Genomic DNA, 11,292 nt, shown 5'->3' with positions numbered 1-11,292 from the left:
TTTTTTTTTTTTACCAAAAATATTGCTGACAAAATATTACCAATGTAAATATAAGCCACGTGAAACAATCAGTTCCTTCCAATTTGGAAAGCTTAAAAAAAAATAAATAATAAGAATTCTACCTAACACAGAGTAATGCCAAGCTAGTCAGCAGCAGTCACGACTTAGTATTGTTGGATCAGGCAATTCTGATCATCAGAACATTAAATTAGATGCCTTTTGTGGAACAAGTGCCAAACCGTTGCTTTTTTTTTTTTAAACCAAAATGCAATGAACTAATAGAGCACCATCGTTGATATTAGCAGGTATATGAACTCCATATTTAATACATATTCAAAAATAGAGCAACTATTGTTAAAATTCTTGTAGTGTTAAGTAACTTTTACATTTCCTGCAACAGGCAGATGTTAACAAAGATGCTATAGACTGAAAATCATATACATGTCTCTTATTAATAAAAGCCTTGCAGTGATTTTACAACTGTTTGCTTCAGAAGGGCTCCTTCTGAATTCAGATATGTGAATTCTGATGAACCCTTTCCTCATCCCAACCTCCATCCTCACTATCCTTAGTGTCTGCACCTATCTAGACAGACACAAACAGGAGAAACTTTTAAGATGTGAAGCTAACACATTCACTCTTCCTTTTCTCTTTTTTTATAATGACTATGTATTTATTTTCTAGGTTTCTTACTTCCAGTCATGACAAAATAATGGTCATCATCTTCCTTTTTCTTTGCAGTAGGTTTTTTATCTCCACTATCTGCATCCTTAACAGATAAGGGTGGTTTCCTGGTTGAAGCTGGGGTTTTGCCACTTTTGGGAGGCCCTTTAGTTGAATGCTGGCCCTTAGCGACAGTCTGTGCTGACTTTGGCCCAGTTTGTGTTTTGGTAGAAGACTGGGGAAGGCTCACGATGGACAGGGGGGTTCTGCCAGGAGACTTCGAGGAGCTGGGTTCTGTCTTCTGAAAAGTACTTTTATTCTGAGGCTGCTTTTTGGTAACTGAAACTATATTCTTATCTTTTGATTTCTGTGTAGCTTTTCCAGGAGAAACTGAGGACACAGAAACTGGCTGATTTAAATTCAAGGCCGATTTAAGTTTCTGTGCTGGGACTGGCCTTGCTTGTGGGGCACCATCGGATGGTTGAGACTGTGTTCCTAGACCCGTGGCTATGTTTTTGGAACTGGGTTTTGTCATTTTTGCAGAGGACTGGAAAGAAGGTTTAGGTCTTACAGGTGTATTTGCTTTAGGTAGCTTAGGACACTTTGAGGATGAATTTGAATTTGCAGCTAAGTGAAATATTGCATTATCTCTGGAAGAAATATGATCATGTTTCAAATACTTAGGTTGAGTTTTTCCAGAACACTTATTTGGCAAAAGTGTGGACTCAGGCAGATCTGTTGAATTCTGGGCTGGAATAACCTTGGCCTTAGGGGTATTGGGGGATGCAATACATTTTCTCGGTGACTCAGATATACAAGGTGCAGTTCTTGGTAAAGCTGGTGAAGAAGTATTTTTACCTACTGGATTTAATGAAGCAAGTGAAGATGATGCATTGTTTGAAGGAGGCTGCGGTTTCTTTGTTATGCCTCTTGAAGACTTGAGCTTGGGATGAGACGATGCTGCGGGAGAATTTGGCAATTTAGAACGGACTGACATAGGGCCCAGATTACCTCCTTTCAGTGAAGATGGTGGCACCAATGCACCTGGTGGACGTCCCTGTTTTCTTTGCTTTTGGAATATTAACTGGCATGCTGGGTTTCGAATTTTGTTTCTGAAACATGTTAACTGCTGACAAAGGATTCATTTCAGGAGGCTGAGGTGTTCTGGCAGGCGAATCAGGTACACTTTCATTAGAAACTCCTTTTTGAAATGCTAAAATTTTTTGTTCTAGTGTGGCAAACTGTAATATTCGACAGGGGTCATATTTAAGCAAAAATCCTTGAAGAGTATCCCAGCCTCCACCAACGCGAACCATGACATGTTTTCCATGAAGCATCTGCCCCCAAAGGAAAATAAAAAGTAAAGCTGTAATACTGTGAGATTTACAGTTACAATTCATTAGCAGTTACAATATGTGATGTCTGTGATCTATGAAATTCAGAGCATTTGCCAACAGCCTCACTACAAATTGACAGTTTCTTTCTTGTGTTATTAATTTAATAAATTTAACTCACATCGAATTATGCAACTAACGATACAAAATCTTCCTATTTGTAAGAAAGGTATTTACATATAACTTGCATCCTAAAAATAAGATATCCTGGCTCTGCCAATATATCTCAAGTTGGGTTTTAGGGCCCTGTCCATTCAGCAGGCAAATCTGCACAGCTGTATGAGATTACCCACAAATTTTAACTCTAAGTCCTATGCTCTGTGTACTGCCACATCATACTGCCTTAAAACAGAAAGCTAATTAAAAGAAAATGCATGCAAATGTTTCTGTATGAGCTAGGTGGGGCTGAGGAGGTAATAATAATACGTGAAATAGAAGAAAATATGGATGGTGAAATTATATTTTTAAATACTTTTATATTATTTTCCTAAATTGGAAATAAGACAGCTTCTGTATGAGAAATGGAAAGAATGATGAACAGGTGAAATTTCAATCTCCTTACCAGCAAAAGGAACAATTAATCAACTGTAGATGGGACAAAGGAAGGAAATGAAAATATGTATCAGCATACTGGTATACATACTGATTCTGTGTCAATGAGAAAAATATTTTCTGTGTCCATGGTCTTATTATAGACAAAATCCTATGTAAAGTATTTATATTTGTTTTTTCTATTTTTAACATTGGACGAGCTCAATCTTTATTAGATGCTTTGTTTTTTCTTCTTATGATGGAAAATTATTCCTTTTCTAAGAAAATTTGATAAATAAGTTCCTTGAGGTATACAAGGATTTTCCCCTATTATATTCACTGTCTAAATAATCTTAGCTATCCTGAAGTTAGTTGTTTGCTGTGTGATGAGTGGTTACCTAAATTCATTATATACTCATGAAAGAAATTACTCCATTTTCCTTGTACAGTGAAATCCTTCCATTAATAGCATCTTTTCCAATGTTTTTAAAAGTAAAAGGGGAGCAAAAAGTTAGTAAAGCAATAAATCCAATTTCAAAACAGTATTTATGTGTAAATAAAATGTAAATAATGGACTTACTCTTATAAAGAGTATTTTATCCCCTAGTCGGTACCGTCCTTCAGATAAATACTCAATAGAAAATCGATGAGAACAACTACAAGGAGGATCCTCAGCAATATGTTTAACCTAAGATGATGAATAAATAAAATTTAGTGCTTGTTACAAAAAGCATTTTTTTTAAAGTGCAATATTATATGATAGCCAAGGAAAACCAAACTTAAAGGTAAAAATTCTAGGTTCAATGATTTAATCGCTTCTCCTGTGCTTGTTAACAAATATTGAGATTAGACATTGCTAATCTAACATAAAAGCCACAATCTTTCCAGCACGACTTTGTGGTAAAGAAATTCTTGGGCCGGGCTCGGTGGCTCAATCCCAGCAGTTTGGGAGGCCGAGATGGGCGGATCACGAGGTCAGGAGATCGAGACCATTCTGGCTAACACGGTGAAACCCCGTCTCTACTAAAAAAATTTAAAAAAACTAGCCGGGCGAGGTGGCGGGCGCCTATAGTCCCAGCTACTTGGGAGGCTGAGGCAGGAGAATGGCGTAAATCCGGGAGGCGGAGCTTGCAGTGAGCTGAGATCCGGCCACTGCACCCCAACCAGGGTGACACACCAACACACCAACTCAAAAAAAAACAAAAAAGAAATTCTTATTTTTCCCAGTTTTACCAAAGAGGTTAAACTTGCCAGAGATCATACAGCTAGTAAGTAGCGGAGCCAGGTTTCAGATCCAAACAGCCTAGCTGGTGTCTCTCTGTCTCTCTCTCTCAGTGTCTCTCTCTCTCTTTTTTTTTTCTCTCTCTCCTTCCCTCCCTCCCATCCACCCTTAATCTTCGAACACATAACACAGTGAGGTCAATTAACACATTTGTTGAGTTTTGGGAAACATATGAGTTCGTTACTAAGCTTGAATTTGTTTTAAGCCCTGAGTTAATAATACATGTCAAATCAAAGACAGGCCAGTCAGATAAAGGCTAAGTAGGAATTTTCACTTGTCCCTTAACAGTGTACTAAACTAATATTGTGGGGGAAATATCTAGATTTGCTCAAATTTATTATTAAAATTGGCAGAAACATATTCACATCTATTCTCTCAAGACTAGGTAAAATTCTTAAAATTTTCAATTCAAGGTACGTTTCTCTAAAAATGCTCTGTTTCAATAGCCTGCTAAGGAAATAGGAGTTGGCATGGGGGAACTCTACTTCAGCCAGTCAAGAAGCTTACAGAATTTTTTATTATTACAAATATTTTTAAATAGTAGAACTGCAGTAAACATAAAAACAAATTTAAGAATTATATATTCAGAACATGGAAATAGAAATATATTAAGTAAAGATATTTGTTGAAATACCTATGACTGAAAAAAGTCACACATCAGCCACTGTGGAAAATATTTTGGCTTTTCCTAAAATTATGTTTTGAAAAGGAAGGTCATGAATGTTTTCTCAATTACTGCCACACACAATTTATCAAAACGAATTCATATAACTAAACTTAGGCATGATATTAAAGAGAGTCTCTTTAGATAGGCCTAATTTAGCTGAGCACCAATAGAAACTTATATGATTGTCTTAAATATCTACCTAAATCAAATGAACACTTGTGGATTCACTAGGGCCTGATAAGAAAGGTCCAGAATTTATTTTCCTGTATCATGTATTTAACAAAATAATGTGCTTATAAACAAATACAACTGATTTTCATAAGTCACCCAATCAAGTTTATCTTGTTCACATGCACACGTGCACATGTGCATCTACGTTCATACAAACATACACATCATGCGCATAAAATGGTGAAAAATAAACTGAACTCTGGGAAAGGGCTTACAGTTATTAGAACCATGTTGATACATTAGTTAACCAAAGTAATCTGAAAGGAGATAATATCTTTTAGTCACCACTTTCTGTCTGTAAAAATTTCCTAAGTATACAGAATTGCAGTTGTATATTTTGTAACAGGACCCTAAATCATGAATCAGATAATAATTGTTCCTTATTTTCAACAAAGATATCTGTAGATCACATATTTAGAGATAGACATTGAATGTATTCATATAGCACATATATATTTAGAGAAATGTTTCTTTTTACTTTTCATAACAAGAATGTAGATGTAAGAAGGCACATCTTTTCCTTGTTTAAGATACCTGAAGTTCACTTATATTAAGCAGTACAAATCAGCACTAACCCACAATCAGAACAAGGCATGAGCCTAAAAGAAATAACAGCCGTAGGTAAGAAATGATTTCTTCTGATTTTATTACATAATTTACATTATAATACTGAAGGAAATAGCTAAGGAAATAATCTACAAAGGTACTATATTACTATTATTTTCATTCTCATTTCTGTACAGTTTGTCTGTATATACATATTTTACACAAAATAAATTTTTCTTGTTGCTACATATTCTTCATCATGATCACAATGATTATCCTGTTAAGATTAGGAATCCTAATTTGCCAAACCATTGCCCTATTTGAGGGTATTTACATTGCTTTCAATTTTTCACCATTCTAAGTCCTAATGCAATAAACACTTTAATTTATGCTACTTTTCCCTCTTCAGCTACAATAAAATGAAAAGTAATATTTTGTAGCTCTTAATATTTGCCCATTTCTTTTCAAAAGTTTACGTCATTTTCCATTGCCAATAGTAAACCCTAAATACAGTTTACTAGAATTTAAAAGCACCAGGCTTCATAATTTTAAAAAATCTTGCTAATGGGGCAAATTGTATTTCATAGCTGTTATAATCTGATTTCCTTGATTATCCGCAAGTTTCGACACTGCGCTATCTTCCTGTGTGAACACAGACCTTGCCCACTTATTTACTGCAATGATTTTCTTATCAAACTGTGTAAGGTCTTTATATAATAGGGAAATGAAAACACTGTATTTTCCACTTGATATAAATATTTTTCCAATGTTTCCTTTTTATTTAATTATCATTCTTTAAGGTTATATGAGTTTTAAATTTTATTTTCTACCTACTGCATTCTTTCTGCTTCCCATATTGATTTTGACAATTATTATATATATTTTATATATATAATATATATATATACACACACACACACACACATCAATAGCATAATGTAGGTAGATACTTTGGCCGGATAAAAGAGTAGTCCATTCTGACATGTTCTTAATCTTCTTGCAAGGTTATCTGATAGTTTTACTATAGACTTTTATTACATTAAACAAAACAATCAAGGCAATACTTTAAAAATGTTTATTAGTAATGATTTATTCATTATTTCTTAATTTTGTGTATTTCACACTTTCATAAAATGCTACAGTCCAAACAACAGTCTAAGCAGAAAATGTTCATGCTCAGTTCACCTTCATTGTTCACATTGTAGTCACTGTAGAAGACCCACAAACCAAGGAAGTTAATATTCTATTAACTTCTACCTAATGAACAGATAAAGTTAAGAAGACTATCCAGTTGTAACCTATCATCTAACAAGTCTGGATATATTCTGGAGGAGAGAATGCTCAAAAAAAAAACCCATCAATATTCCCTCACAACTTTCTCTCCTCCTATATTCTCCATCTACTTAGAGAAACCTTGGAAATCACCCTAGATTCTCTCTTTCTTACACAATCAGTCACTAATTCCTGTCAATTCTTCTAACAATTCCTCCTAAATATGTCTTTTATTTGTTCCTTTTGCTTCATCCCCATAACTGCTGCTCAAGTTCAAGCTCTCATCTTATGCCTGGATTATTACCATAAAACCAATATAACCTCTACATGACCATGAGAATATTCCTTATAATTTGCAAATCAGATTACAATACTACCAGACTGAAAAAAGAATCAATGAATTCTTGTGGCCTATAGTGCTCTTCATGATGAGTTCCAATCAATTTGCCCCACCACTCCTCAACTACACATTTATTCCTCATCATATACACGCAATAACAAATCACCTTTAAAATATAATGCCCTGAATTCATCAGAGAACGGAGAATAGTACTGGTTTACATTCTGAATAAGAAATACTTGCTTTTAAAAATAGCATCACCTGTAGCAAACTAGAAGTGCTTAAAACTATGAGACTTCCAGGTATTATGGTCAAAAGAAAGTGTGGCAACTACTTACAGCTTCATGTAGCTCTTCATGCTGACAGCACGATTTTGGAATGGTGATAGAATCTTCAGGCCCAGAAGTATTAAGCAAGGTCTCTTCTAACTCAATTTCTTTCTCAAGTTTTACTAACACTGGTGGCTCAACCCCATATCTGAAAACCAACCAGGAGATCTGATTATTCAAGCAAAGTTGACCCAGGTACTTGCCTGCATATCAAGATAGATTTTCTTTCTGAAGTAAAGTCTATATGCTCCTTTTCTACCAATTGTTTCACTGGGATATTTGAAAATGCTGTTTAATGTCTCATTGATTGCAAAATATTTGTATTACAATCCTCACATCATAGCACATATTTGGGTTGCAGGATGCTCCCAATATTCTACCTGGAATCCTGAAAGATGGCTTTCAAATCAGCTGGTGAGTAAAGATAGAACTGAAGTAGGTATGGGGGACACCGTGCCTTGGCCTTCTGCCAGATCCTCTCTGTGTTCAGAGGACTTGCTTTGACTTCAACTGCCTTAGACTACATGCTCTTACCCTATCCTTAATCTAAAAAATTGAACAGTAAATGCAGTTTAACAGTAAATGAAGACAAGCTATATTGAGAACTCAGATGTTTACATATGCTCATGCAAACAGAACAAAGTTGATAAAGAAACAAAAAATAGCAAATTAATTTAAAGCAATTTTTTAATTTATAGAAAATAGTGTTCTAAAATTCAGTAGATTTAAAATGTTTATAACATTGAAATTCTGAAATATGGTGAAATACATACCTTGACACAATTCGACCAATTTCAAGAAGACAAAGATACACCTGTCTTGGATCTTTGTGCAAAACTGTGGAAAATAAAACCACTTATTTTATACAGCAAAATTAGGTATGGAAACATATTTGTAGCATGGAAGAAGAGAGTTAAATAAAAAAAAATAATGAAGACAGTGGGTTTACTAGTTCAGAAAAAATGAAGAAAAGGTACTTTTATTTTTTCTACTATCTTCGACAAATTAGTTTAAAAAAAACCCAGCTAACAATAACAGAATGAAAAATTACCATGGACCTTTATTTGCACAGCATTTAAAGTCTAAAAAATTGAGGGCTTAGTAACATTGCTTATGTTTCAGATCTTTCAACAACAGATACCATTAAAAGATATATAGTACCTCGATTTTATTTTAAGCTATCTTTAGCACTGAATTATGTGTTAACACCTTTCTCAAACTCTTACAAAGAGGAGAAAGTACTTCCTAACTCATTCTAGGATGACAGCATTACCCTGATACCAAAGGTAGCCAGATGAAGACATCATAAGAAAACTAAAACCCAGTACGTCTTATGAATATAGATACAAAAGTCCTTAATGAAATACTGGCAAACCAAATCCAGCAGCATATTAAAGGATTATATACCATGCAAGTGTCATTTATGCCAGAAATAGTTCAATATAAGAAAATCAACCAATGCAATATACTATTAGCAGAGTAAAGAAAAAACACACACAACTATCTTATCTCAAGAGACAAAGAACCATTTCACAAAATCCAACCATTTCATGATTTAAAAAAAAAAAAAAAAAAGACTGAACAAACCAGGAAAAAAAGGAAAGTTTCTCAATCTGATAAAGGGCATCTAGGAAAAACCCACAGCCATTATCATTCTTAAAGGTAAAAGATTTTAAGTCTCCCTCTCAAGACCAGGAAAAGACAAGGACGTCCACTTTTATTATTTCTATTCAGCATTGTATTGGAGGTTGTAGCAATGACATTTATGCAAGAAAAATAAATAAATCGTATCTAGACTAGAAAGGAAGAAGGAAAACTACCTCTATTAACAGATAACATAGGCCAGACATGGTGGCTCACACCTATAATACTAGCACTTTGGGAGACTGAGGCAGGAAGATTGCTTGAGGCTAGGAGTTTGAGACCAGCCTGGGCAACAAAGTGAGACTCTGTCTCTACAATTTTCTTTTTTTTTTTAATTAGCCAGGCATGGTGGCACACACTTGTAATCCCAGATGCTCAAGAGGCTGCAGCAGGAGGATGAATTGAATCCATGAGTTCAAGACTACAGTGAGCTATTATCATGCCACTTATACTCTAGTCCTGGGTGACCGAGTGAGACCTTGTCTCAAAAAACAAAGCAACAAAAACAAAACAAAAAAACAAAAAACAGGTAACATAATCCTGTGTATAGAAGAAAACCCTGAAGAATCTACAAAATAACTGCTAGAGCTAATAAGCAAGTTCAACAAAGTTGTGGGAGATAACATCAACACACAAAAATTAGTTGCATACACTAGAAATGAACAGTCTGAAAATGAAATGAAGAAAATAATTCCACTTAAAATGGCTTCAAAAAGAACAAAGTACTTAGAAGTAAACCTAAGCACAGAATTGTAACACTTGTACACTGAAAACTACAAAACACTGTTGAATGAAATTTTAAAAGATTATAAATAAAGACATCTCATGTTCATGGATTGGAAGACAACATTCCCCTGATCAACCTACAGATTCAGTGTAATCCTTATCAAAATTACAACAGCCCTTTTATTTTCTTTCCCAGAAATGAAAAGCTGATGATCAAATTAATATGGGACTCCAAAGGCACAGAAAAGCCTAACCAATCTAGAAAAAGAACAAAGTTGGAGACTCACACCTCCCAATTTCAAAACTTACTATAAGCTACAGGAATCAAGACAGTGTATCATTGGCATAGGGATAAATGTACAATGGAATGGAAATGAGTGTCCAGAAATAAACCCATACATTTATGTACAATTAATTTCAACAAGATGCTAAGGCAATTCAATAAGGAGAGAATAGGTTTTTCAACAAACTGTGTTGGCACAACTGGACATCTACACGCAAAAGAATGAATTTGAACCCCTACCTCCCACCATATACAAAAACTAACTCAAAATAGATCAATGACCTAAAACTAAGAGGCACCAACTGTAACATTTATAGAAGAAAATATAGGTTAAAAATATGTATGACTTTAATTAGGCAATGGATTTTCAGACGACCAAAAGTATGAATAAGCAAAAAAAAAAAAAAAAGTCACCAAAATTTAGAATTTTCATATATCAAAGGACACTATCAAGAAAGTAAAAAAATAATCCAAAGACTAGGAGAAAATATTTACAAATCCTATCTAATATGGCCTAGTATCTAGAATATATAAAGAATTCTTGCAAGTTGACAAAAAGGGTAAATGACCCAATTGTTTAAATGGGCAAAGGATTTGAATAGACAATCTCCAAGGAAGTTATACAAGTGGTTAACAAGCATATAAAAAGATGTTCAATGTCCTTAGGGAAATGCAAATCAAAACCACAACAAAATACTGCTTCACACCCACTAGCATGGTTATAATAAAAACAGAAACAGGCAATAACAAGTATTGACAAAGATGTGGAGAAATTGGAACACATGGGCACTGCTGGTGGAAACGTAAAACGGTCCAGCCACTTTGAAAATAGCTCCTCAAAAAGATAAACAGAGTTACCATATGACCTAGAAATTCCACTCCTAGGCATATATCTGAAAGAATTAAAAAATATGTTTACGGCCAGGCACAGTGGCTCACGCCTGTAATCCCAGCACTTTGGAAGGTCGAGATGGGCGGATCACGAGGTCAGGAGATCGAGACGACCCTGGCTAACGCGGTAAAACCCCGTCTCTACTAAAAAATACAAAAAATTAGCTGGGCATGGTGGCGGGCGCCTGTAGTCCCAGCTACTCGGGAGGCTGAGGCAGGAGAATGGCATGAACCCGGGAGGCAGAACTTGCAGTGAGTCGAGATTGTGCCACTGCACTCCAGCCTGGGTGACAGAGGAAGACTCTGTCTCAAATAAATAAATAAATAAATAAGAATGTTTACTTCAAAATTTGTACACAAATGTTCAGAGCAACATTATTCATAATAGCCAAAGAGTGGAAACAATCCAAATGCCCACTAGCTGAATTAATGGATTAAAAAAATATGGCATAGCTATACAATGGAATATTAGTCTACCATAAAAAGGAATGAA

The 11,292-nt window shown here is 34.9% G+C and overlaps 1 protein-coding gene across 1 annotated transcript in view; it reads right to left on the bottom strand.

Annotated features, from left to right (window-relative positions):
- Positions 1–6: 6 nt before the first annotated feature.
- Positions 7–11,292, bottom strand: part of GAS2L3 (growth arrest specific 2 like 3) — a 49,380-nt gene continuing 38,094 nt past the window's right edge. Inside the window, 5 exon segments of the mRNA XM_017887293.1 lie at positions 7–1,727; positions 1,729–2,000; positions 3,169–3,276; positions 7,265–7,403; positions 8,029–8,092. Of these exon segments, the coding sequence (XP_017742782.1) occupies positions 674–1,727; positions 1,729–2,000; positions 3,169–3,276; positions 7,265–7,403; positions 8,029–8,092 (1,637 nt within the window). The 3' untranslated portion in view covers positions 7–673.

The sequence above is a fragment of the Rhinopithecus bieti genome, unplaced genomic scaffold (assembly GCF_001698545.2).
Source record: "Rhinopithecus bieti isolate Rb0 unplaced genomic scaffold, ASM169854v2 scaffold_15133, whole genome shotgun sequence".
Classification (NCBI taxonomy): Eukaryota; Metazoa; Chordata; class Mammalia; order Primates; family Cercopithecidae; genus Rhinopithecus; species Rhinopithecus bieti.
This window is presented reverse-complemented; position numbering and strand designations above follow the sequence as displayed.